The sequence below is a fragment of the Mirounga angustirostris genome, unplaced genomic scaffold, assembly GCF_029215605.1.
Source record: "Mirounga angustirostris isolate CCGP_5_RB_7025 unplaced genomic scaffold, mMirAng1.0.hap1 SCAF_1, whole genome shotgun sequence".
NCBI classification, from domain to species: domain Eukaryota; kingdom Metazoa; phylum Chordata; class Mammalia; order Carnivora; family Phocidae; genus Mirounga; species Mirounga angustirostris.
Window position 1 is genome coordinate 206,255,943 of NW_026991709.1, and position 26,945 is coordinate 206,282,887.

The 26,945-nt window shown below is 53.1% G+C and overlaps 3 protein-coding genes across 3 annotated transcripts; 1 reads left to right on the forward strand and 2 right to left on the reverse strand.

Moving 5' to 3' along the window:
* PALM3 (paralemmin 3) lies at positions 1–5,448 on the forward strand. The gene is made up of 5 exons (XM_045862872.3): positions 1–200; positions 762–904; positions 1,042–1,126; positions 2,946–2,991; positions 3,090–5,448. Exons 2-5 carry the CDS (start codon positions 789–791, stop codon positions 4,862–4,864), a joined length of 2,022 nt encoding a protein of 673 aa, XP_045718828.3. The 5' UTR covers positions 1–200; positions 762–788; the 3' UTR covers positions 4,865–5,448.
* Positions 1,752–21,400, reverse strand: IL27RA (interleukin 27 receptor subunit alpha). Its single transcript, XM_045862874.3, has 14 exons — positions 21,198–21,400; positions 20,640–20,757; positions 16,909–17,066; positions 16,664–16,821; positions 15,025–15,184; positions 14,850–14,923; positions 12,190–12,373; positions 11,898–12,086; positions 10,000–10,101; positions 9,766–9,924; positions 6,837–6,962; positions 6,358–6,451; positions 6,066–6,159; positions 1,752–5,939 (listed from the first exon to the last, which is right to left on the reverse strand). Exons 1-14 carry the CDS (start codon positions 21,289–21,291, stop codon positions 5,685–5,687), a joined length of 1,965 nt encoding a protein of 654 aa, XP_045718830.1. The 5' UTR covers positions 21,292–21,400; the 3' UTR covers positions 1,752–5,684.
* A 267-nt stretch (positions 21,401–21,667) lies between these two features.
* On the reverse strand, positions 21,668–26,381 carry RLN3 (relaxin 3). Its single transcript, XM_064569837.1, has 3 exons — positions 26,069–26,381; positions 24,378–24,590; positions 21,668–22,616 (listed from the first exon to the last, which is right to left on the reverse strand). The coding sequence occupies exons 2-3, from the start codon at positions 24,565–24,567 to the stop codon at positions 22,420–22,422; spliced, it is 387 nt and encodes a 128-aa protein (XP_064425907.1). The 5' UTR covers positions 24,568–24,590; positions 26,069–26,381; the 3' UTR covers positions 21,668–22,419.
* Positions 26,382–26,945: the final 564 nt, after the last annotated feature.

The window sequence follows — 26,945 nt, forward strand, 5'->3', positions numbered from 1 at the left end:
CAGCCCCGGGAGCCCCGGGAGCCCCGGGAGCCCCCGCGAGCCCCGCGGAGGAGGGAAGGCGGAAAGGGAGGCGGCGGCCCCGCCCGGCCCGTGGGCAGCTCCCGGTCCTCTGTGCGCAGGAGAAGCGGCGGCTGCAGGAGGCGATCCGCGCCGCGCGCCGGGAGCTGGAGGAGGAGAAACTCCGCGTGGAGCGGCTCAAGGTTGGGGGCGGGCAGGGGCGCCTCCCCGGCCTGGGCAATGAAGTGGGGGTGTCTGTGAGAGTCGGTTTGGGGGGAATCATAGGAGCCTGTGTCCAATTTGGGGGAGCAATTGGGGGCATGGGTTCCAGCTTGGGGGGCATTTTTCCTCTGCTTGGGAGAGTGGGGGGAGGTAGTGGTGGTGATGGGGACATTTGTACCACCTTTGGGGGAAGAGTATGGGGACAGTGAAGGTGTTTGTCCAGCTTCGGGGTAGGGAGGGGCCAAAAGAGACGTTGCTTTCACCTCTGCCGGCGCCTGTCCCATTCTGGAAGATGATGGGTGTTTTGTTCTAGGCTGGAAGAGCTATGGGCTGGTAATGGGGTGTCTGTCCCACCCGGCAATATTGGGGTGCACTGTGAGGCCATGTATCATATCCCACCCTGAAGGAGAAATGTCTGTCCCATTCGGGTGGTTTTGGACAATAAGAAATCTTCCCAGCCTAGGAGATTAGGAGGGGACCCTACATCGGGGGAGGGGGCGGGGAGTCAGTGTGCACAGCCCGAGCTCCCTTCCCATGCCCAGAGGAAGTCTCTCCGGGAGCGTTGGCTAATGGACGGGTCGGCTGAGGGGACGGAGCGGCAGGAGGAGTCTGCCTCGAAAGACCCCCAGTCACCTGAGGGCCAGGCTCAGGCCCGAATCCAGAACTTGGAAGACAGCTTGTTCACGTGAGTCGGGCCCCTGCCAGCCTGGCTAGGCCAGGTCCCCAGGTCCACTCCAGGGAAGTGGCAAATTGGGGATTGGTGGTGGCGGGGGAGCATTGAGCCTGGGGGCCTGGCTCCCAGCAGCCTCCTCTCTTCCTCAGACTCCAATCCCAGCTGCAGCTGTTGCAAGGTGCATCCACAGGTGCCCAGCACAAGTCCTCAGGCAGGCCCACCTGGCGCAGACAGGTGAGGGGCCAGGGGAGCAAACTGGGCGGGGGGGGGGGGAGGCGGCCAGCAGGGACAGAAGCAGGATTTCTCCAAGTGCAGTTTAACCAGTGAGTCCTCTGCTATTTCTTTGCTTTGTGGTCTTGGACAAGTCGCTTGCCTTGCTCCAGCCTGTTTCCCTAGGTCTAAAATGAGAATAGCAACAGCACAGAGCTGGATGAGATGAGGGGGCGGGTCAACAAGATCATAGCTTCGCACCAGGCACGGGCATGAGGAAAAGTTTTCCTATATGATTGCTAATATGGCCAGAATGAGGAATACTGTGGGAAAATGGGGGGGGGGGGTGCTCATGGAATTTGGCCTCAGAGTGAGGAATGGGTCACCGTGAGATGCTCTTGTGATCTGGGGCATCCACATGGGCTTTTGTTTTATTTATTTTTTTTTTTAAGATTTTTTAAAATTTATTTATCTGAGAGAGAGAATGGGAGACAGAGAGCATGAGAGGGGGAGGATCAGAGGGAGAAGCAGACTCTCCGCTGAGCAGGGAGTCCGATGCGGGACTCGATTCCGGGACTCCAGGATCATGACCTGAGCTGAAGGCAGTCGCTTAACCAACTGAGCCACCCAGGCGCCCCAACACATGGGCTTTTGTTTTAGTAGACTTTTATTAAGATATATTCTGCATGCTATGCAACATACAGGCTTTCAACAACTTCACATTAAAATCTGGCTCTCTGGGTTGTCCCTGAAGTCCAAAGATCTGGCAACATTTGTGCCTGGCCACAGTGAGGTGCAGCTTTTCCACAGTCGCCTGCTCTCCCTGATGTCTGACCTTAGCTCCTAGGTGCCCATTTCAGGGCACAGAGGGAGAAGGAGCCCTGTTCACGGATGTGGGAAGCACTTGTTGGGTTTTTAGCATAGGCCAGGAGTTCTTGCCAGAGAGGTGCAAGTTAGGATTCCTGGCCCACGGGAGCTCACTGTCCAAGAGTCTGTGATGGGGGGAGACCTGGGCAGGGGAGGAGCACAGAGGAATCACCTGAGCGAAGTTGGGGGTTCAGGGAAGGCTTCTTGGAGGCAGTGCCATCTATATTGAATCTGAGTGGGAGCCAGGCAGGAGTGGAAAGGGAATTTCAGGCAGAGGAAGCAGCCCATGTAAAGGCCTGGAGGCTGGAAAGAGGATAAGATCAGAGAACTGTGAGGAGGAGATCCCTGGAGCTTTGCCATCCCTCCACTCCCCTCCCTGAGCCCATTTTCATACTCTCACACTGCCTGCCCCCCGCCCCGCACTCCAGCTATGCTGACCCTCTTTTCTAGTTCTTGAACTTGTGTAGCTCATTGCAGCCCCAGGGCTTTTGCACTTGCTTTCCCCTTGGCCTGGAATGCCCTTACCTACCTCTTGACTCAAGGCTGGCTCTTCCTACCCTTCGGGTTTCTCTCTGTTCAGTGTCACTTCCTCCAGAGCCCTTCCTCCTGCTGTTTTATTTTTTCTGCCATAGTCTTGCTCACTCCCTGGCATTACCTGTTTATTTGTGTTTATGTTTATACCTCACCCCCCCGGAATGTAAGTCCCCATAGCAAAAGGCTTAAGTAAGTGTCCCTTCCTTGTCCCACAGCAACCTCAGTAGCTGACAGAGTAGGTCCCTAATATAGAGCTATGGCTCATGGGCACAGTATTGATTAAGGACCTACTGTGTATGAGGCATTAGAGCAGGGGGTGATAAGACAGGTGAGGAAGGCTGAGGGTATGGTCCTGAGCGAGATGGGCTGGGGGGACCCGCATGCAGGGACGCTGGAGGTGGAGACACTGGCTGGCCTGACCTTGTCTCTGCCATCCCTACAGGGTCACCGACCTCTCTCCCAGCCTACCGTGGAGGCAGGTCCCACAGGTGGGTGTTTGTGCTCAGGCCTGGGGGGTCCCAAGAAGAGGGGCCTGAATCTGGGGGGTCAGAATCTCACTGTCACCCCCTGTCTCTCACTCCCCAAGACTACGCTGATCTGAACAAGAGAGCCTCCCTACCAGCTGGACCAGTGGACACGTCCCCAGAGTCCCCCTCTGAGCCCAGAGATGAGGCTGTCAGGGCTCCACCAGCCCTGAGGTTGTTCCCTGGGGCAGCAGGGGCCTCCTCAGAAGCCAATGGCCCCTGCCCTGGACCCAGCCCCCTTCCAGAGCAGGAGCCTTGTCAGGGGCAGGCAGCATCCAAGGGGGGCGTGGATGAGGCCAAAGGGGGTGTGGTGAAGGTGGTATGGGAGGGGCTGAGGGCCACAGAGGACTGTGCCATGGGGGCCACGGGCCCAGAGCTGGAGGCTAAGGTAGAGGAGATGGTGTTGGAGGCAGTTGGGGACAGGCAGGAAGCCAGCTGCCCAGAGCTCCCCTCCTGGGTGACAGAGGACAGGGGCATCGTGGAGGTGGTCTGGGAGGGGGTGGGAGGACCGGACAGCAGCGACTCAGAGGCCACAGGGGAGGCGGGCAGGGGCCAGAAGGCTGCGCAGACCGGCTCATCGAGGCTTCAGGTGAGACTGGAGGGAGCAGCTCCTGGAGAAGGTGGCATTCCCAGGGGCAGCCCTGATGCTGATGGGCCAGGGGGCTCTGGAGGAGAGGAGGGGTCTTTCATTTGGGTGGAGAGGGTGACCCTCAGCGAGGAGTGGGAGGAGCTGGTGGTGGAGGGATTGGAAGGGCCAAGGGTGTGGGGAAAGGGGGGAGGACCTGAGAGTCCACTGGGGGCAGAGAGGGGGGCAGGGGAGGAAGCCTGGGAGGCAGGGAGAAGCCAAGCAGAGGAACCAGTGGGCGGAGGAAAGGGGAGTGAGGAAAAGGCAGGGACAGAGCAGGAAGGAGCAGACATGTCTCTGATGGTGGAGAGGGAAGGAAGCAAGCCAGAGCAGAAAGGAGGTGAGGAAGAGCTAGAGGCAGAGAAGAAAGATGAGGAACCACTGGGAGTAGAGCAGAAAGGAGATGAAGAAAAGCTAGAGGCAACTGAAGAACCATTAGTGATGGAAAGAAAGGAAGGCAAGGAATCACCAAAGGTAGAGAGAACGGGAGGTGAGGAGCCACTGGAGGCCGAGGAAGGAGGTGAGGCGCCATTGGAGGCTGAGAAAGGAGGAGGTGAGGCGCCACTGGGGGCTGAGAAAGGAGGAGGAGAGGAGTCACTGAAGGCAGAGAAGGGAGGAATTGAGGCACCAGTGAAGGCAGAGAAAAGAGGAGGTGAAGAGCCATTGGAGGCCAAGAAAAGAGGAGGTGAGGAGTCACTGAAGGCAGAGAGAACAGGAGGTGAGGAGCCATTGGAGGCCGAGAAAGGAGGAGGTGAGGAACCACTGGAGGCAGAGAAGACCGAAGCAGTCGAGGAAGATCTGAGTCCCGAAGAGCAGAGAGAGTCCGGGGGAGGACAGGAATGTCAGGCAGAGGAGGTGAGTGAGGCAGGGGCTCCCTTGGGGGCCCAGGAAGAGTCAAGGCCAGAAGAAGAACCCCAGCCCCAGGAGAAGCAGGAAGGCTCCCTGGAGGAGAGATCTGTAAGACCCCAAAGCCCTGCTCAGGGCCAGGGCCCCTTGGGGGACGCCACCCCCCTCCTGGCGGAGACCCCCGCCCCACAGCAGCCTGCCGAGTGCCAGCCACTTCTTCGGGCGCAAGGGCCCAGGGCCCACCCCAGCGCCCGGCCCGTGCCCACCTATGCCCCTGCCCGGCAGCCCGAGCCATCTGCCCCTGCCGAGGGTGAAGAGGCAAGTGGCCCGAAGCAGAAGACGTGCCAGTGCTGTGCGGTCATGTGAGCCCACGCCCTCCACCCCGCCCCAGCGCCTCTCACAGCTACCTCGGCCTCTGGGCGTCCAGCAGCGGCTCCCAGGCACACCGGGGCGGGGGGGGGCCCCCCGGGAGCCAGCTGGCCCGCACGTCACCTCCTCCCGGGCTTCCCGGGCTTCCGGGCGCTTCCCACTGCCTGTGACCCTGGTCCCCGTCTACGACAAAGCCTTTATACTTGAAAATAAAACGTTCAGGCATTCGGACAGTTGGAGTGTGTGTTGCTGGCACGGGACCGGCTCAGCACCTGCCGGTGGGAAAGCAAAGGGCTTCCCTCCTGCTGCTGGCGGAGATGGAGTGGGTGTGAGTACAGACGCGGCTGCTGGACAAAGTGCCCCAGCTACAGGAGCTGTACGAGTGTGGAAGTGTGTTTCTCTGGGTGGCTCAGAGTCCCGCAGTCCCTCGGGGCCTGAGCTTCCTTTCCCCTTCTTGCTCCACCGTCCCCTCCGGTTAGAGCTGGATCGCGGGCACACTGGTGCTCCAGCCCGAGGGCGAGGGGAGAGAGTGCGGAGGAGCCCTGACCCCGTCCGGGCCTCGTCGGGGCCTCAGCCCGCGGCACTCCTGCCCGCAGTCTGCAGTCTGCAGTCTGCCGGCAGCGGGAACCCCGGGCTGCACCCGGCTGCCTGCCGGGCGGAGGGCAGCGGGGCTGATGGGAGGAGGGAGCTGCCGCTCACATTCATACATGGTCCTTTGCTCCCTCCTCCATCCGTACATTCCCAGGAGGGCCAGGCCCTCCTTTGTAGGGGGTCCTTCAACCTCTTCTTCCTGGCTGGGCGTCCTCAGGCAAGGGACTCAGCCTCTCTGAGCCTCAGTGTCTTCATCTGTCAAATGGGCACCCCTCTCCTGGCCTGGGCTGGGTTCAGGCCAGAACTTGGGACCTGGGGGAGGGCCCAGAAGGCCCAGCTCCTCGGGGGTGGGCAGGAAGTGTTTCTCGTAGCCAGAGTCCAGCTGGGGGGGGGCCCGGGGGGGCTCCGGAACTGGTAGTGGCTCCATCTCCTCCACTTTCAGGATGGGGAAGTCCCCGGGGGGCTGAGCCTGCAGCACCTCCTGGGAAGAGAAGAGACGGGGATTCTGCCCCCACCCATTCTCCCCGACCTGCCGCCACCCACCCCCCGCTGTCCCTGCATTTGCCACCTTCCCAGAGGGCCCAGACAAGCCAGCCTTTTTGCTCACCTCCATGTGGGGCCGGCCACAACTGCTGTTGGCCGGATCTGGAACCTTCTCCCAGACCCAGCGGGGCAGTACCTTGTGCCGAAGATGGAGGCACCTGGCCAGCAGGTAAGAGGGCAGAGAACCTAGGTGACCTGACACCCAGGCCCAGAGTGCAGAGCCCAGGAACATCACAGAGCCCTGAGGCATCCCCTCACTTCTTGCCACCCCCCCCACCCCCCGCCCCACAAAGCTGAGCTAGTGTCCAGCTGCCCTCCCGACCCGGGGAAGAGACCCGCATGTCCGACAGCCTCACCTTCCAGAGGTGGCCAGGCTCACACCACAGCCCGTCAGGAGCAAGCCCCACAGCAGAAAGACACCCGGCAGAACTTTCCACTTCAGGGTGTTATCTGAGGCCAAGGGGCAGAAGAACATTTGGATACCAGGGATGGGCGAGGGATCAGGAAAGGATCATGCATGGGGCAGGGCTTGGGTGGAGGCAGGTAAAGGGGGGATGCTTATGAGTGGGTAGGGGCTAAGTGCGGGGAGATCTTGGGGTGGGAGTGGGGCTTGTGAATAAAACAGTCATCAGGGATAGGTTAAGGTCAGGGAGGCGTGAAAGGGTCAGAGACACACACTGCCTGATAATCCAGAGTATTTAGAAGGATCAGAATGCCCCTGAGGCGTCATCAGTAACCACCCCCAAGTCAAAAGGTTGCTCATTCACTGAAACCCCTATCTCCTTGAAATTGAGCAGGTCCCCTCCTATGGCAGTCCCACCCCAAACCCCCCTACCTGGTAGGTGAAGCCGGAGGCTGGGACCAGCTGGCCCCTGTCCTGCGATGGTGGATGCGGTCACCCACAGCTCACAAGGACCCCAGGGAAGGTCGGGCAGGGTGATGTTCTGGGTGCTGCCACTCACTGAAGGACACACCAAGAGGTTGGGGAGGCAGTCAAGTCCTCCCTCAGGGCCTTTGCATGTGTTTCCTCTCTGCAACACTCTCCCCAGATATCCACATGGCTCCCGCCTTCAGGTCTTTGCTCAAATTTCACCCCCTCAGTGAGGCCTTCCCTGACCATTAGAAAGTTAGCTCCACAAGGGCCATATTCCCAGCACCTGGATCAGTGGCTGGCACACGGAAAGCACTCAAAAAGGGTATTTATTCAAGTAAATAAAAGAAAGAATGAGCATCGTATCCCCCATCTGCACACTTATCCAGTGAATGGACATTCTCCCTAGACGGGAAAGACGTGCACCTCCCAGAACTATATTTGTTTACTTGTTTTTACTAAACTGCTCTTTTTTGCTTTTCTTTTTTTTAAAGATTTTATTTATTTATTTGACAGAGAAAGACACAGCGAGAGCAGGAACACAGGCAGGGGGAGTGGGAGAGGGAAAAGCTGGCCTCCCGCTGAGCAGGGAGCCCGACAAGGGACTTGATCCCAGGACCCCGGGATCATGACCTGGGCCGAAGGCAGACGCTTAATGAATGAGCCACCCAGGTGCCCCTCTTTTTTGCTTTTAAGCCAAAAGGCGAAGTAGCTTTTTGGTTTGTTGTAGGATGATGAGACATGAACACTGATCGCGCTCTATTGCCATAGAAAGACATCCAAGCTAAATCAGCAGGTGAAAAAAAGAAAGTTGCAAAACATCACAGTCGTAAGAGATTGAGAGGCCAAACTGTAGTCTATAACATGGTCCTCTTTTTAAAATAATAATAATCCAGGGGCACCTGGGTGGCTGAGTTGGTTAAACATCCAACTTTTGGTTTTGGCTCAGGTCATGATCTCAGGGTGGTGAGATTGAGCCCTGCATCAGTCTCTGCACTGGGCATGGAACGTGCTTAAGATTCTCTCTCCCTCTCCCTCTGCCCCTCCCCCTCCTCTCTTCCTTTCTAAAATAATAATAATAATAAATGTATATATATTTAATAATATAGATATGTATAAACATTTTAATCTAAAAAAATAAAAATGGGGCACCTGGGTGGCTCAGTTAAGGTTAAGCATCAGACTTTGGCTCAGGTCATGATCTCAGGGTCCTGGGATCGAGGCCCAAAGCAGCCTCTGTAATCAGAGGGGAGTCTGCTTCTCTCCCTCTGCCCCTCCCCCCATTCATGCACATGCTCTCTCTCTCTCTCAAATAAAATCTTTTAAAAAATAAAGCCATAAAAATTTTAATCTGATGATCGATATATACTTTTGTAACATGGAATCATGGCAAAGTAATTATGTTAAAAAATAGGCTTTATCAGTTAGAGACAAATGCTGAAGCACTGATGTAGTTAGGGGTAAAATGACACAAAAGACTCTAGAAAAAGGGCGCATGGGTGGCTCAGTCGTTAAGCGTCTGCCTTTGGCTCAGGTCATGATCCCAGGGTCCTGGGATCGAGTCCCGCATCGGGCTCCCTGCTCCGCGGGAAGCCTGCTTCTCCCTCTCCCACTCCCCCTGCTTGTGTTCCTGCTCTCTCTGTCTCTGTCAAATAAATAAATAGATAAATCTTAAAAAAAAAAAAAAAAAGACTTCAGAAAAAAAGTGCAGGGGATAAAATGAAAGCAGATTGGCAGAAAGTAGGTAACTGTTGACACCTGGTGGGCACACCAGGGTTTGTTATACTAGTCTCCCTACTTTTGTATGTGCTTGAATTTTCTCTAATACAAAGTTAAAAATCTTCAAAGAACACAACTCCTATCTCTGTGTTAATAGATGCATGGAAAAGTCTGGAAGCTGCATTACCAGTGTCAGCAAAATTATGAGACTGCGCATATTCTTAAAAAAAAAAGATTTATTTATTTATTTGAGAGACAGAGAGCAGCGGGGGAGGGAGGGAGAATCCCAAGCAGGCTCCCTGCTAAGGGGGGAGCCCAACATGGGGCTCGATCCCATGACCCTGATATCATGATCTGAGCCAAAATTAAGAGTTGGACGCCCAACCGACTGAGCCACCCAGGTGCCCTGAGAATGCTGATGTTCTTGATGACATACTCCTTTAATGTGTCAGCTATGGTAATAAGCACAGATAACTTTTGTAATTAGGAAAAAAAGGGTAATAAAGGTATTTTTAAGGAATTTGTGTTGGGACGCCTGGGTGGCTCAGTCGGTTAAGCGTCTGCCTTCAGCTCAGGTGATGATCCCGGGGTCCTGGGATCTAGTGCCAAATCGGGCTCCCTGCTCGGCGGGGAGTCTGCTTCTCCCTCTGCCTGCCAGTCCCCCTGCTTGTGTTCCCTCTCTCACTCTCTCTCTCACAAATAAACAAATAAATAAATAATCTTTAAGAATTTAAAAAAAATAAAAAGGAATTTGTCTTCTGAGTAAAAATGTAGCCTATACCCAAAGGTAGGAAAAAGAAATAAAAATCGTACATAATGCTGTTGACATTGTGGGCAATCTCTTTTCATATTTGTGCCTCTGCTTTGCTCAGTGCCAGGTTTATTTTACACAAATGGAACCACCTTGTGGAGTTTTGTCAGCTTTTTATCCTTTTCACTTAATAAACATGACAGGCATCTTTCAATGTCAATAAATATAGATCAGAGTCTTCGTTTTTAATGGTCAAACGACAGTCCATTATATTGATAGCCACGAGGGTTATTGTCCACTAGGGAACAGATGCCATCAAAGATTTTCCCAGGGCCTGAGAGGGAGGCAAAGGGCCCATCTGGGGACATGGGTGGGGTAGACTAATGGGTGGGTCTTGTGGGGGCAGGAGGCGGTGAAGCTCACCATTCATGCAGACAGAAGGCCTGGTCCCGCTCTGTACACACACGGTGTAGTGGGTGAGATGGCCCCGGAGTTGGTGCCTTGGGACCTCTCCCCACGCTATGGCGGGGGTCCCTGGGGGGGCATCCTGGAGTCGCCAAAGCACTGGCCCAGCTAGAGGTGCTGGGGAGAAAGCCAATGGGTCAAAGCCAGCCAGAGTTCCAGGGGGATCCCCCATTCTCCAGCTCCACCACTTACCCAGTTCCTCTCTGAACCTCCAGACTGGGGGGGCAGGGGCCAAGCCCCAAGGAGAGACTGCTGTCACTGTGATTCGGTAGGGGACCCCTCCTTCAAAATTCCCTGGTTGGTGGAGGAGCAAACACAGTCAGAGTTGGCTCGCCCTCCCCTACTCATTTCCTACTCGGTAGGCGTCTTCATTTGGGTCTCCTGAAGGACATGCTGAGATAAATACTTGGGTAACAGTAATTTTTCTGGGTGGTAACCCCACAGAATGCCAACAGGGCAGCTGGGAAGTGAAATAAGGAAAGAAAGGCAGCTAGTAAATGAGAACAAGTTCCCAGTGCAGGCAATCCCACTGGCGACCTCTGGGAGCCCATCCAAGGAGGGAGGAAGCTGGGATAGTTATCCACCAACACTTATTAATAATTGGTGACGGGCCGCATCTGAGGCGACTTAAATCACCAGCACTTCCAGACTGCTGCTCAGATAGGCAAAATGCTTCAGGGACCAGAGAAAGCCTTCAGGCCAGGAAAGGCAGGTGCCAGACTGGGAGATGCTCAAACACCAGGCTCTGGGTGGGATCCTGATACCCCCCATCATGGTGGGTGAAGCTCCTGAAGTCCCTTCGCAAAACCTACTGATGCTGCCCGGCCTTCCCCAAATGGGAATTTTCCAGAATCGGGGCTCCTCCTTCCTTAGGAAGAACTCTCTCCTTCCTAAATGTTTCACTCAATACATTCCCGTGCTCCCCCATGTTCTTTACACCAAGGATGGGCTTCCCAATGCCACACCCCAGCCCAGAACTCATTGCAAGCCCCCAGACCTCAGTAGCCAACAGCCCCATGGACAGCTCCATTTGGATGAACATTTCCAACACAACATATCCAAATGGATCCCCAAAATTCTGCCCCAGGACCTCCAATCAGAACCTGCCTGCTTCTCTCCCTTCCTCAGTTCCCACCTGGTACAGCCCTGACCCCTTCCCCAGTCTATTCCCCCCAAGAGCAACCAGAGAGCAACTGTTAGCTACTGAGTCAGGGCATGTCCCTTTTCTGCTCAGAACGCTCCATGGTTCCTATCTCATACAGAGCAAAAGCCCAAGTCCTTCCTGTGGCCCACCAGGTCTTGCACAATTTGCTTGTCACCTCCCTGCCCTCACCTCCTCCCACTCTCCCCCATTCCACTCCAGCCATGCTCGCTGTTCTTCTAACACATCAGGCACATTCCTGCCTCTGGGCCTTTGCACTGTCTGTTCCCTCTTGCTTTTCCCTCAGACTTCCTCATAGCTCCCTCTCTTGCCTCCTTCAGGTCTTGTTTCAAACACTGCTTTTCCAGAAAGGCCTCTTCTAAAAACCTTTCTTTCTAAAATATCAATTCTGCCTCGTCCCCTTTGCCCTGTTTTATTTTTTTTCCCCAATTACATTACAGATGTGCATGGTTAGTTGTTGTTGTTTGTTTCATTGGGCTGCTCACTCCACAAGAAAGTCAGCTCCATGAGGATGGGGATGTTGCTGAGAGAGAGAATGGTGTGATGGTTCAGGGCCTGGCTTGAGGGGCCCGAGTATGTGGTTCAAATCCTGGTTCTACAATCTATTTGCTGTGTGGCCTCGGGCAAGTTGCTTCACCTCCCTGGGCCTTTTTCTTCATCTCTACCTCGAGCATGATAATAACAGAAACTTACTACATAAGGCAGTTTGAGAAATTTAATGCTGCTGGTAAATGCCTGTAGACATCAGTTGCTATCACTGCATATACACCAGTGTCTAGAACATGGCCTGGGACGTAGTGAGTGTTGTCAATGAACGCTGCTCGCAGGAATTAATGACACTTTAACCACAACATTCTCTCCTGCAGGTCCACTCGTCAGTCTGCTCTGCAGTAGCTGGGATAGGGACCCAGGGGTCCCAGGGCCTCACCTGGCAACAGAGCGCTGAGGCTCTCACGGGGAAGCCGGATCCAGTTGAGGTCCTCCAGGGGATCCCCGTCTCGAGCCCAGTCCACCACGTGCTCCTGCAACTCCCCAGACCCCCGCTGCCAAGTCACCAGCAGCTCTGTGCTGCCGGCAATGTGGCTGACCACCACGCCGTGGGGGGCGACAGCGGGACCTGGATGGGGGTTGGAGAAGTCTCAGCTGCCTACTCGGGAAGTCCCCGCCTCCCTCTCCAGGGCGCTGCTCGGAGGAAATTCACAGCACTTCCAGACTCTTACCCAAGCAGGCCAAAGAAAGGTTGGTGAGAGGCTCCCAGCTCGTGGCATTGATGGCAGACACCCCGACCCACTCGGCCTGGGTGGGGATGGAGGAGCTGCAGCAGGGAGCCGTCTTCTGGATCAGCTCCTGGTCTTCAGCCTGGAACCAGACTTTATAGCTCATCTGCACGCAGTGCCCCCGCTCCTGAGGGACGAGAGGAAGAAGGGGTTAGTATCTCCCATTTATCAGGCACATGCTGTGTATCTCAGTGAGGTCCACCTGACAAACCAGTCAGTGAAATACTTCTGTTGGCTACACTTTACAGATGAAGAGACTAAGTCTCAGGGGGGCTCACTGGCAGAGGGGACATTAGAATGTAGTTCCAGGACCCAAACTAGGGGGAAGTGAGTAAGGCACTCCCCTGGGGTGCAAAAATTAAAGGGGAGGATACCAAAAACCCAATAATCAAGAAAAATTATATTTTATCCTATCAAAATTAAGGCCAAACAACCCATGACAAACAAAATTTCAAGATTTTCAGTACAGACAGGATCTGACCCTGCACTTGTATGAGCCTGCCTTACTCGCCTCATCCTAGTCTGTGTCCTGTGCAATTCTTTGCGATTTCAAAATTCCCACTGTTGTACAGAGGAAAAACTTTTGTAGATGAATATCCTGTCTAATAATGTTAACTGATCCTAGAACCAAACTCCTTTTGATGTACTAAGACAAAATCGTGGGGGGCGGGGGCTGGTTTTAATACTCACTGAATTTTTTTTTTTTAAGATTTTATTTATTTATTTGACAGAGAGAGACACAGCGAGAGAGGGAACACAAGCAGGGGGAGTGGGAGAGGGAGAAGCAGGCTTCCCACAGAGCAGGGAGCCCGATGCTGGGCTCGATCCCAGGACCCTGGGGTCATGACCTGAGCCGAAGGCAGATGCTTAACAACTGAGCCACCCAGGCGCCCCAGTACTCACTGAATTTTTAAATATTCAGATACATGGGGACTTTCTGGACAGTTTTTATGATCAAATCCCAGCACAATCTGTGTTCTAATCAGAGAATTCTTTAATGTGCCCTGCATCACCTCACCACTTTGAAGTCCCTGGAAACTGGTTCTATGGCCTGGCATGTGGTTGACTTTGGTAAATGTCCTAATTGTATATGGAAGAAAGGCATGTTCTGACATTTCCTATGTGAGTCCATTAGGTTGTTTGTTAATCACATGTTCAAATATTCCAGATCTTGACTTGTTTTCCAACTATTATGGAATCACTGATGGGGTGTATTAAAATCTCCCACAATGGTTGTGGGTTCATATATTTCTCTTTATAGTTCAATTTTTGCTATATGTATTTTAAAGCTATATTATTAGGTACATACAGATTTAGTGCTCATCTCATATTGGTGAACAGCATAATTGCCATATGCAGTTACCTTATTTTCCCTTTATCTTCTACAGAATATTACAATTAGAATACTTTATTATAGGGGCGCCTGGGTGGCTCAGTTGGTTAAGCGACTGCCTTCGGCTCAGGTCATGATCCTGGAGTCCCAGGATCGAGTCCTGCATCGGGCTCCCTGCTCGGCAGGGAGTCTGCTTCTCCCTCTGACCCTCCTCCCTCTCATGCTCTCTGTCTCTCATTCTCTCTGTCTCAAATAAATAAATAAAAAAAGTCTTTAAAAAAAAAAAAAGAATACTTTATTATATATTCTTTAAAACATGAGAAAAATGGGTTATCTGTGTTTCATTTCAGTATAGTAAAGGGTGTTACAAAGTATGTATTATGATATAGAGACACTGAGGCTGTGAACTGCTGTTTGAAAGCCAGTGAATCTCAGCTCTGCCACTTACCAGTTGTGTGGTCTGAAGCAACCTCTCTGTGTCTCACTTTTCTCATCTGTAAATTCAGTTAATATAAACGAGCGTGTAGGCTAGAACCTGGCACATAGTAAGAGCTCTGTGTTATGTGTGGTTAAAATTAATATTAGACTGTGTGGCCTAAGATGGTATGGGCCCTGTTGTTCTGTTCCTTGCCATATTTACTGTGAGCCAGGGCCTAGCAATGCCTGGAACATAGCAGATGTTCAAAAGATTTGGATCAGGGGCGCCTGGGTGGCTCAGTTGGTTAAGCGACTGCCTTCGGCTCAGGTCATGATCCTGGAGTCCCAGGATCGAGTCCCGCGTCGGACTCCCCGCTCAGCAGGGAGTCTGCTTCTCCCTCTGACTCTCCTCCCTCTCATGCTCTCTGTCTCTCATTCTCTCTCTCTCAAATAAATAAATAAAATCTTAAAAAAAAAAAAAAAAAGATTTGGATCAGTGAGGATGGCTGCATCATTGTCTATGATCTCCTAATGCCATTTCGATACTAGCATCCAAGCCCTGGCACACTGTGACGTATTTTACGGAGCTGAGCCTAGTCTTGCTTTCAAACCTCTGCACCTGCTGCTCCCCCCCCTTCTTGGAACACCTGTACACACCTTCATGTCTCAGCTCAGATCTCCGGAGGCTTGCTTTGTGCCCAGCACTATGCTAGGGCCTCTCTGAGCATCCCCTCCTTGGAGACTTGGACCAACCTCAAGAAGGTGGCCTCGGAACTGCTGTCTCATTTACACTGGTGTTATGTGGGGCTTCTTGACATGCGCAGAAAGAACGGAACTGCTCTCCATAGCTCACCTTCCATAGAAGCAGGGGTTCCTGTCTGCCTGGTGTCCCACAGAGGTTCCCAGATATCCATATATCTTTTGGAACTGTCAAGGATGAGGGAAGCAGGTACAAATGAGAGTGGCCTAGAGGTACAGACTGCTAGGAGGAGAGAGGAGGTTGTAGGGGCAAGCCTGAAGACCCTCACCAGAGGGCAGTGTCTGGAAGGACAAAATGGGGCTCCACTCGCTCCACAGATCCTCTTCTTTCTCCATTCGGCAGCGGCCACGCACCTCATAGCCAGTGGCCAGCTCCAGGTCCTGGATCTCAACAGGGGTCAGGGGCATGGACTTCACTTCTGGTTCCAGCTGGGGGATAGAGGACAAGAGCAATGAAGCTGAGGACTGAGTTGAGAGTACTTGACCTGGCATGTCAGCAGGCTCCAACTATCCTGCTTTGTCCCAGACCGTGGGGGTTCTCAGGACACAGGGCTTTTGGCTTTGTAATTAGGATAATCCCCGGCAAAAAGAGGAGATGAACTGGCCACCCTATGGGTCACATATAGCAGTAAGTAGTAAATTCTATTATTATCCCCATTTTACAGTTGAGGAAAACTGAGACCCAGAGAGGGGAAGTGACTTGCCCAAGGTCATGAAGCAGAGGAGTGCTGGAGATGAGATTCATACCCGGGCAGTCAGATTCCAAAGTCTGCATCTCTCAGCCTTTCTCTGAATTGCATGAATAATCACAATGACAACTCTCTTCTACCTTGTGATGTTTTGCATGAGGTGGCTGAGACAACTGGTTATCCCCAGTATCCACTCTCCCCTTCTTCCTTTGGAAATAGAAGCCCTGAGTATCAGCTGGGAATGTGGCTGCCAAGAGTAAGGACTCCATTTCCCAGCCTCCCTTACAATTAGGTGAGACCATGTGACTGTGTTCTGGCCAATGAGCTAGGAGAGGAAATGATACTGGTAACTTCTGGGTTGTACAAAGTACATGGGCTGGTACCCCAACTCCTTCTGGGGTCTCCTTGCTCTAGAGTTCTCTTCCATTTTTCTTGCTGTGTGAGCTTGGTAAGGTGCTGAACTTCTCTGAGGCTGGCTTCCCCAACTATGAAATAGATATCTTAAAAGCATCTACTACAGGGGCGCCTGGCTGGCTCAGTCAATGGAGTATGCGACTCTTGATCTTGGAGTCCTGAGTTTGAAACCCATGTGTGGTGTAGAGTTTACTTAAAATAAACAAAAATTAACAAATAAATAAATAAAAGCATCTACTATAAAGGGAGGTTGGGAGGGACTCATCAAGATAATCCATGCAATTAGCCTGGGACCTGATGCACAGCAGGTGCTCAGAAACGTCAGCTGCCTTTATTCATTATTTTGGGGTGTTTATTTAAACCAAGCCTTGCTCCTCATCTGTAAAATGGGTAGGTATAAAATGTACCTACTTCAAAGAGTTCTTGTAAGGGTTCAATAAGGAGCCTAGAATAGTGTCTGGCACACAGCAGATGCTCTCTAAATGTCTTCTATTATTCTTATTTTAAGGTTACTGTAAGCTACTGGAGGCCTTCCATTCATTCACAAAAATGTTAGAGGAAGTTTACTGAGTTTCTCAAAAATTCTAAGTGGAATTTGGGATTGGGACTGCATGGAATTTTAGATTATTTGGTGGGGGGGTGATTTTTTAGCTGAACAAGATGCATGTACAGGCCTTTTGTGGGAAATGTGGACAGACTATAAGGACAAGTAAGGAACGGGCTCTGGGCTGGGTCTCTGATTTGGGGATGATGCCCTGGGCCCTGCCTGGAATAGGGAGGGGAATAGGGGGCCCCTGACACTCACCAGGGTCCAGGCTGTCCCCTGGCATCTTTGATAGTAGAACTGGCAGACCAAGACCTTATGGGGTGGCCACACAGGCGGGGCCCAATGGACAGTGGCCTCCAGGGGCTCATCCTCTGAAAAGTCCACGTCAGGGTACAGCCGGGGGGCATCTGGCTTCACTGAGGAAGGGGAGGCCAGATGCATTAAGCCAGGGCCTCCGGGACCACCCACTCCACACAAAGCACACCCCCCATCCCGCCTGTTACTTCGGGTTTCCAGGTTCACGAAGACTGGGGGCCAGAGAGTCTGGCCTGCCTTGGTACCCCAGACAAGCAGTTCATCAGACATGGTAAGCTGTTCCCGGAGGATGGTCACCCAGCTCTGTCCGGTGGGCACTGCCACAGTCCACGTTCTGTTGGAATGGCTGTGGAGAAGAGAGATGGGGATGGGGGGTGTGGTGTATATGGGGTTGGGTCCAGAGCCATAATGATAACTCCTCTGCCTGGGTTCAAATCCCAGCTCTGCTGCTTCAGAGCTGTGTGACCTTGAACAAGTGACTTGACTTCTCTGTGCCTGTGTCCTCAGCTACAAAACGAGGGTGATAGAAATACCTGCTGAAGAGCTGGAGAGTGAGGGGAATCAATGAGCTAATAAACGGATTGTGTTTAGAACAGTGCTGGGTGCCCAATACATGTGAGCATTGCTTATTGTATTTATTGGCGCCTACTTACATGTCTGCACATTTACACTTATGCAACTACCCAGTCAGCAAAACACCTAAGTATATGATTGATGATAAAGAATAGTCTTCAGGGTGAAGAGGATGCAGTGTGATGATGTGGTGAGGAATGATAGTGCTATTTCAGGCAGGGTGGTCAGGAGAGATCTCTCAGATGAGACTTTTGAACAAAGGCTTGAAGGACAGGAGGATGGAGCCGTGCAGTACCTGGGGGAAAGCATTTTAGGAAGGGGCAGCCGCGGCAGGTGCAAAGGCCCTGAGGTACACTCACTGGTGTGTTTGAGGAACAGCAAGGAGGAGGCCTGCAGGACAGGAGTGGAACGACTGAGGGGGACAGTGGGCGGAGGTGAGGGCAGGGAGGTGACAGGCAGAGTGTGCAGGGCCTGGCGGGCCACAGGAAAGACTTGGGCTTTTATTCTGAGTGAGGAGGGACCCCTGGAGGGCGGGGAGCAAAGCAGAGATGTGCCTGACGCAGATGGTCACAGGCGCCCCCTGGCGGCTGTGGCGGAGAGCAGACTGTGGGCTTGAAGGTGCAAGCCAGGGGCCCGAGGGAGGAGGTTACTAACTGCACGGCCCAGGTTAGCCATGATGGATGGGGGTTGGACCAGGGTGGGTGCCCAGGAAGTAGAGAGTATCAGATTCCGGATAATGTAGAAAGTGAAGCCGGCGGGGCGCCTGGGTGGCGCAGTCGTTAAGCGTCTGCCTTCGGCTCACATCATGATCCCAGAGTCCTGGGATCGAGCCCCACATCGGGCTCCCTGCTCAGCGGGAAGCCTGCTTCTCCCTCTCCCACTCCCCCTGCTCGTGTTCCCTCTCTCGCTGTGTCTCTCTCTGTCAAATAAGTAAATAAAATCTTAAAAAAAAAAAAAATAGAAAGTGAAGCCGGCAAGGCTTGCTGACAGACCAGATGTGGGTGACAGCGAGCCGGCGTTGAGGATATCCTGAAGGATTAGATTTCAGAGGTTCAGAACAAGGCCTTCATAAAACAACAGCAACAACAAAAATGCAGATGTTGGTGAAGATGTGGAGACATTGCAGCCCTAGTACACTGCTGGTGGGAACGGAAAATGTCGCAGCTGCTGCAGAAAAGTTTGGCAGTTCCTCAAAAAGTTAAACACAGAATTGCTATAGGACCCAGCAATTCCACTCCTAGGCATAGACCCCAAAGCACTGAAAACAGGAACTCAAGAACTTGTCCATGTATGTTCATAACAGTGCAAGTCACAATCGCCAAAAGGTGAAAGCAAACCATATGTCCACCAACAGATGAATGGATACACCAAGTGTGGTGGATCCATACAGTGGAATATCACTCAGCCATAAAAAGGAAGGGTGTTCTGATTCCTGCTACCATGTGGATGGACCTCAAAAACATGCTAAGTGAAAGAAGCCACACAAAAGGCCATATTTCTTATGATTCCATTTATATGAAATGTTCAGAACAGGCAAATCCATACAGACAGAAAGCAGGATAGTGGTTGCCAGGGGCTAGTGGGGGGTTGGGGGGTAGGACAATGGGGAGTGACTGCTCATGGGGATGGAACTTCCTTTTGGGGTGATGAGAGTGTTCTGGAACTAGACAGAGGAGGTGGTTGCACAACACTGTGAATGTACCAAATGCCACTGAATTGTTTTTTTTTTTTTTAAGATTTTATTTATTTATCTGACAGAGAGAGGAAGAGAGCACGAGCAGGGGGATGAATAGGGGGAGAGGGAGAAGCAGACTCCCTGCTGAGCAGGGAGCCTGACATGGAGCTCGATTCCAGGATGCTAGGATCATGACCTGAGTGGAACTTCAGTGGTTCCACTGAGTGGAAGCCACCCAGGCACCCCATGAATTGTTCATTTAAAAATGGGTTAGCTTTGGGGCGCCTAGGTGGCTCAGTCGTTGATCGTCTGTCTTCAGCTCAGGTCATGATCCCAGGGTCCTGGGATCGAGCCCCACATCGGGCTCCCTGCTGGGCAGGAAGCCTGTTTCTCCCTCTCCCACTCCCCCTGCTTGTGTTCCCTCTCTCGCTGTGTCTCTCTCTGTCAAATCAGTAAATAAAATATATTTTAAAAATGGGTTAGCTTTATGTGATGTGAATTTATCTCATTAAAAAAAAGGGGGGACCTTCTCTGACTCCTCTGTCTTACACCATTTAAAACTAGGCCCCTCTGAAAAGGAATGGCGGTGATGATTGCACAACAATGTGAATGTATTTAATGTCACTGAACTGTGCACTTAAAAATGGTTGAGGGGCGCCTGGGTGGCTCAGTTGGTTAAGCAACTGCCTTCGGCTCAGGTCATGACCCCGGAGTCCTGGGATCGAGTCCCACATCGGGCTCCCGGCTCAGCAGGGAGCCTGCTTCTCCCTCTGACCCTATCCCCTCTCATGCTGTTTCTCTCTCTCTCTCTCTCAAGTAAATAAATAAATAAAATCTTTAAAAAAAAAAAATGCTTGAGAAAAAAAAGAGTAAATTTTATGAGTATTTTACCATCATTAAAAAAAAAAACAAGTGACGCCTGGGTGGCTCAGTCAGTTAAGCGTCTGCCTTTGGCTCAGATCATGATCCCGGGGTCCTGGGATTGAGCCCACGTCAGGCTCCCTGCTCAGCAGGAGCCTGCTTCTCTCTCTCCCTCTGTGTGCTCGCTCGCTATTTCTCTCTCAAATAAATAAATAAATAAATAAATAAATCTTAAAAAAAAAAATACCCACCCACCCCACCTTGGTTCCCGCCTTTCAATGCCCCTTTACTCCTCCCTCACTTAGCCAAATTTGAAATGAATTTGAGTTTGCAGGTGTGATTCATCACGAAGGAACCCAGGTCTCCCCCTTGACTGTGGGCTCCACGAGGGCCAGGCTTTCTGTCTACCTCTTTCATTGCTGCATCCCTGGCACCAGACCAAAGTATCTTTTTATACCCTCAGAGAAGTTAGGCTACCTGCCTAAGGTCACACAGCAATAAAAAACAGCTCTAATTATTAAGCAATTTCTCTTTGCCAATGCCTAATTCACTGAATCCTCACAACTAACGCTGGGAGGCAGTTTCTTTATTATCACCTTTTGACAGTGGAGGAAAGAGAGGCTCAGGGAAGGAAGGTGACTGGTCTAGGCTCACACAACAAGGAAATGCTGAAACCTGGAATCGAAGGGCTGGAGAGGGGGAGGGCCGCGGAGCAGAAGTATTGGGGTCCTCTCAACCTGAGTTATGCTGGGACCTGAGTGGCCACCCCTCTAAAGCCTCAGTTTCCCCAAGTCAGCCAGTTGTACTCACTACTTCTGGCTCTGGAGGTGCAGCGTGGAGGGGGCTCCCAGGTCCCCAAGAGCTTCCCACGAGCAGTTCAGGTCGCCCAAGGGTCCAACTCCATAGCACTGCAGTGGCCCAGGGCTGTCTGGAGAGGGAGGCGGGGGTGGGGTGAGGTAGGGAGGGGGTCCCAGGGAAGCGGCTCAATTCCCCCATCCTGCACATCCCAGAACCTGAACTTCCCCCGACTTCTGCCAATTGTGGAGGGCGATCCGGGGGGCCCTTCCGGGGATGAGCAGCAGGAAGGGGGCGCTGGACACCCCTCCCCAGGCTTCGGGCATAACTCCTCCCCTCCCTCTGCCAGCCACATCCTGTTACCACCTCGGGGCCTCGGGCTCCCACCTCGCGGCCGACCCCCCCCTCCCGCCACCCCGTGCGCCAACTCCTCTCTCCGCCCGGTCCCCGCCCGGGGAAGTGCAAGGTGGCGTCTGCAGCGGGGGCGCTCAAGCCGCAAACCCGCGGTGCAGGTGGAGCCTCGCGGCGAGCGCGGCGGCCGAGCGCCCGCCGCGGGCTCGCTGCACAACTCACCCTGGGACCGAGTCCGGTGGCCCAGCAGCACCAGCAGAGGCAGCAGCACCAGCTTCGGCCGCGGCCGGAAGGGGGCGGCCCGGGCCCCCCGCATGGCGCCGCACCGCGGCCCGAGTCCCGCCAGGCCCTGCCCGGCCCAGCGCGGCCGCCCCGCTCGCCTGGCTGTACGCCCCAGCGCCAGCGCCGAGCGGCGACGGGAAGCGCCCCTCCCCTCCCAGCCGCCTCCGCACCTTGCGCTCCGGGACCCGCCCCTTCCCCGCGGCGGAAAGTCCCCGGCGGCGCCGGCTGGGGCTGCGGAAGGGGAGGAGGGACGGCCTGGGGCTTGCGGCCGCCTCCGCCGCCGAGAACCCCTGAAGCCCGTGCGGCGCCCAACGCGCCCCTCCGCCCCCGCTCTGATACGTTCACACGCCGCAAAGTCCTTTGGAACTTGTATTATTGGGGTTGAAGAAGGTTCTTTTTTTTTTTTTTTTTTTTTTAAGATTATTTATTTATTTATTTATTTGACAGAGAGAGAGACAGCGAGAGAGGGAACACAAGCAGGGGGAGTAGGAGAGGGAGAAGCAGGTTTCCTGCAGAGCAGGGAGCCCGATGCGGGGCTCGATCCCAGGACCCTGGGATCATGACCTGAGTCGAAGGCAGACGCTTAACCGACTGAGCCACCCAGGCGCCCCTTGAAGAAGGTTCTGATCCGTCCCCTCAGCGAGCCTCCCACCCCAGGATGTGAAGGGAACCCAGGGCTCCCACCACCCGTTCTACGGTCCCCAGCTTGAGAACCCCAGCAGGTGGGGCTGGAGGGGGAGGGGCTGAAGGCAGGGAGAAAGGGGTAGGCGAGGGCTGGAATGGAGCAGGAACATAATTTGGGCTGGTCGGGAGACAGAGGCCGCAGTTGGGGCAAAAGAGACTCAGTCAGGGCAAAGGTCTGGATGAGGGTAGATCGGTTTGGGTAGAGTAGGGGCACCGTTAAAGCAGAGAGGAATGTAGGCTAGGCAAAGACATGATACGGCCTGGGGAGAGGTCAGGGGTCAGGACCAGAGGTTTCCATTTGGCCAGGTAGGGACAGTTTGCTCAGGGTGAGGATAGGCTGGTCAAAGGTCAGGGTCATTTAGGGGGGGACTGTGTCTAAGTGCACAGGCCTGATCTGATTTGCGGATGGATGAATGCATGAGAAGCCAGAGACAGGTGCCCAGCTGGACCCTGGGCCCCTGGCCACCAAGTCACTGGTCTAGCAGAGGCTCCTGATTTCACTCTTACTGCACCCCCACTTGCAGCAGGTGCTGGAGAGGCCCGCCACGACATCACGGCCACCACGCAGAGCCCCCAGAGTCCCCCCATAGGAAGCCCGGGGGGACTTGGTCAGGGCCAACCACTCGCTGGAGGCTACTGCCTCATCCAGCTCACTGTCTGGGTCCGAGTCTGCATCTGGGAAGGAGAAAGATGAAAAGAGTTAGTGCTTGGGGCTCAGTTTCTGTCACAACCAGAGTCTGGCTGGCCCAGCTACTTCAATTCTTGTGATGCAGCCTCATGGTCAAAGGTTTTATTCCATACAGACCCAGGTTCCAGCTTTGGTGGGCAAATTATTCAACCTCACTGAGCTTGCCTTTTCTCTCTTGTCATTTCTTTTCTCCTACTCTTTATTTATTGAGAACCTGATGGTTAAGAGCATGTGTTTGGGGGGCACCTGGGTGACTCCATCAGTTAAGCCTCTGACTCTTGATTTCGGCTCAGGTCATGATCTCAGGGTCATGGATCGAGCCTCGCGTAAGGCTCTGCACTCAGTGAAGTGGGGAGTCTGCTTGAGGATTCTGTCTCTCTCTCCCTCTGCCCCTTCCCCCTGACTCATGCTATTTCTCTCTCTCTCTCTCAAATCAATCAATAAATCTAAATAAAAATAAATAAATAAAATGGGGCTCTTAAAAAAAAAAAAAAAGAACATATGTTTGGGAGCTGAACTAAGCACCAATCCAGCCTCTCTGAGTTATAATCCTGAGCATATGAATTTACTTCTCTGACTCTTGGTTTCCTTCTCTGCAAAGTGGGGGTACTAATAACTCCTATCTTCTAGAGTTTTATATGGAGTAAATGAGATAATTAATACTCAAAGAAAAGCTTAGAACAGTGTCTGGCACACAAGAAGCATTCACAATAGCCCTGATCATTTATTGAGCACTTATTATGTGCCAGACACTGTTCTAAAGGATTTAGTGGATTAACTCCTTTATTCCTCACAATGACAACCCCATGAAGTGGGTGCAGCTGTTATCATTTCCAATTTCCAGACGAGAACACCGAGGCACAATTTGGTAGGCTAACTTGTGCAAGAAAACCCAGCTATGGGGGTGCTTGGGTGGCTCAGTTGGTTGAGTGTCTGCCTTCGGCTCAGCGGGAAGCCTGCTTCTCTCTCTCCCACTCCCCCTGCTTGTGTTCCCTCTCTCACTGTCTCTGTCAAATAAATAAAATCTTAAAAAAAAAAAAAAAAGAAAAGAAAAGAAAACCCAGCTATGAAGTTGTAGGGCTGCTACTTGAACCCAGGCAGTGTGTCTTTCCGGTCCATATTCATACCATCATCATCACGAACCCCCCCCCCCTTTTTTTTTGGCCAGGCTCCTGCCCCTCATGAAACTAGGCCCCATGCCCCCTGCTTGAGCCCCGACTGAACCCCTTGCCCAGTTTAGATGGTGTCCTAATCTGTTTTTGACTCAGTGTTGCCACTTAACTGGGCCTCCTATTTTCGGATAAAGGGGCTCGGAGAGGGTAACCAACTCGTTAGGAAGGTCACCTGCTAGGTGGCAAAATCTGGCCTTGTGTACCCCACACTACCTTCCTTGGAGGTTGAAAAGCACTTCAGTGTCAGTTTCTAAATGGCATCCCACCTCCCACCCCACCCCCCATCCTAGGAGTTGTGCAAGCAGCAGCCTTGCTTAAGGCAGGCTCACACTCGGCAGGTGCTCCAGAAATAGTAGCTAGTTCTTGGATGACTAGAGGGTGTGGATGGCTTGCCACCCCATCCCGGCTCTGCTAACTGGCTCATCCCACCTCCGCCCAACTTTGAGGCCTGGGCAAGTTCCTCCAGTTGCACATAGTAGGACAGGGACTCTTCTGCCCTGTCCCTGGCTCTTTGGACCATCCCATGTCCCATCCACTGTCCACCCCCTCCCCCCACACGCTACCTCCCAGCCTCACCCATAGCTTCAGGAGCCAGAATGTCCGACCGTCTCCACCGGGAGCCCCCGCAGGTGAAGATGACTGCCCGGATGAATTCCCGGCCGCAAAGCTTCACTCCGTAGGGCGATGCCCAGGCCTCAGCCCTCAGCCACAGCTCCCCAGCCAGCACCCACACGGTCAGCAGCAACAGCAGCGGGCGCTTGGCCATGCTGGACAGGAACACCTGGGACTCTGGGGCACAGTGAGGCAACTTCCCTGGGTGTCTGTGACTCTGCTGCCTCCTGGCCCCCCATTTATACATCCTGGCTCCCCCCACCTGTCATGGAGAAGGCAAGTGACCTCCTTTATCTCCTTCAGCAGAGGGGATAAGGGCATGGCCCCCCCGCCCGACCTTTCCCATTTCCAGGACCAAGTGATAACCTTTAACCATGGATGGGGTGACGTGGTCCAGCTCACTGTCATCTTCAACAGAGAGGGTGAGAAGGTCTCAGTTCAGCAGAGACCAGGAACCCAGACCCCACCAGATGGGAAGAGAGGACACAGCCAGATACCACCCCCCCATAGGACCTCCTCCATGAATAATATCAACAATGATAATGAGTATTTCCACAGTATGGGCTGGGCTGCGAGGCCAGGCACCTCTCTAATTATTTTATATCTACTTAATCTTCCCAATAACCTATGATAATGGTTCTCAAATTTGAGCAAGCCTCAGAATCTCCTGGAGGTCTTGTTAAAACCCTATTTTAAAATAGGGCCCTATTTACAGAGCATCTGAGAATCTGCATTTGCAACAAATTTCCAGGCTTTGCTGATGCTGCAGTGGTCCAGAAACCACACTTTTGCGAGCCCCTGGACTATGAGATTAGGACTAAGATTATCCCCATATTACAGACAAGGAAACCGAGGCACAGAGTGGTGACAGAAGGTGCCCACGCTCAGCTAGTAAGGGGGTGGGGTGGAGATGGAGATTCCAACAGAGCCATCTGGCTCCAGAATCCATGCCCTCCAAGGGAAAATTTTAAGGATCAAAAAAAATTATTATGGGGACAGAGTTTCAATTTTGCAAGATGAAAAGAGTTCTGGAGATGGATGGTGAATGTGCTTGATGTCACCAGGCACTTAAAAATGGTTAAGATGGCGGGGGGAGCGGAGCAAGATGGCAGAGGAGTAGGAGACCTGGATTTCGTCTCCTCTCAGGAATTCAGCTGGATAGGGATCAAACCATTCTGAACACCTACAAACTCAACAGGAGATCGAAGAAAAGAATAGCAACAACTCTCTGAACAGAAAAGCGACCACTTTCTGGAAGGTAGGACGTGCGGAGAAGTGAACCCGAGGCGATATTCGGGAGGATAGACGGCGGGGGAGGGGCCTCCGTCGGCCGCTTCTGGCAAGTGATAAAGCCACGGAGCACAAAATCGGAACTTTTAAAAGTCTGCTCCGCTGAGAGACGTCACTCTGGTGGCTAAGCGGGGGGTGGAACCCTCCAGGACAGTGTGGTCTCAGGACCCTCGGGGTCACAGAAAGACCGGGGGTGCCTGAGTGTAGCAGAGCTCCCAGGTATCGGAGCAGGGAAGCCGGCTGCAGAGGCGGAGCCCAGGCGCGGGCTCTCAGCTCGGGGTTGCCATGAACCGTGATCCGCGGCACAGTCGGGCCCCTGCTCCTCCAGCAGGGACCCAACAAGCAGCAGATCCGGGGAGACTCACCTTCCTCCCCCAGGAGGAGCCGCGCGGGAGGGCACCGCAGGGATCTGCTGGGTTTGGAGACTGCACGTGGGGTCGGGTGCCAGAGACAGAGGCGCGCGGTCGCAGGCCGGGTGAGCACGGAGTGCGGCCGGAGAGCGGGGAGACGGGAGTGACTGACGGCTTTTCTCTGGGGGCTCACTGAGGAGCGGGGCCCCGAGTTCTCGGCTCCTCCGGGGGCGGAGATTGGGAGGCTGCCATTTTCACTCTCCGCCTCCAAAGCTGTAAGGAAAGCTCGCAGGGAACAAAAGCCCCAGAGAGCAAACCTGAGCAGATTACTTAGCCGGGAGGGGCAAGGGCGGGGCAATTCCGCCTCCGGCAAAGACATTTGGGAACCACGGCAACAGGTCCCTCCCCCAGAAGATCAGCGAGAAAGTCAGCCAAGACCAAGTTTACCGATCAATGAGAACGGCAGACCTCCAGCGCTAGGGGAATACTGCACATAGAATTCACGGCTTTTTTACCATGATTCTTTAGTCTTTCAAAGTTAATTTTTTTTTAACTGTCTTTTTTTCTTTTTTTTTTTAAAGATTTTATTTATTTATTTGCGAGAGAGAGAATGAGAGACAGAGCATGAGAGGGAGGAGGGTCAGAGGGAGAAGCAGGCTCCCCGCTGAGCCGGGGGCCCGATGCGGGACTCTATCCCAGGACTCCAGGATCATGACCTGAGCCGAAGGCAGTCACCCAACCAACTGAGCCACCCAGGCGCCCTCTTTTTTTTTTTTTTTAATTTTTCTTTTTCCCTTTTTCAACCAACATCTTATCAATCCCTTTTTTAAAAAACATTTTTAGGGGTGCCTGGGTGGCTCAGTCATTAAGCGTCTGCCTTCGGCTCAGGTCG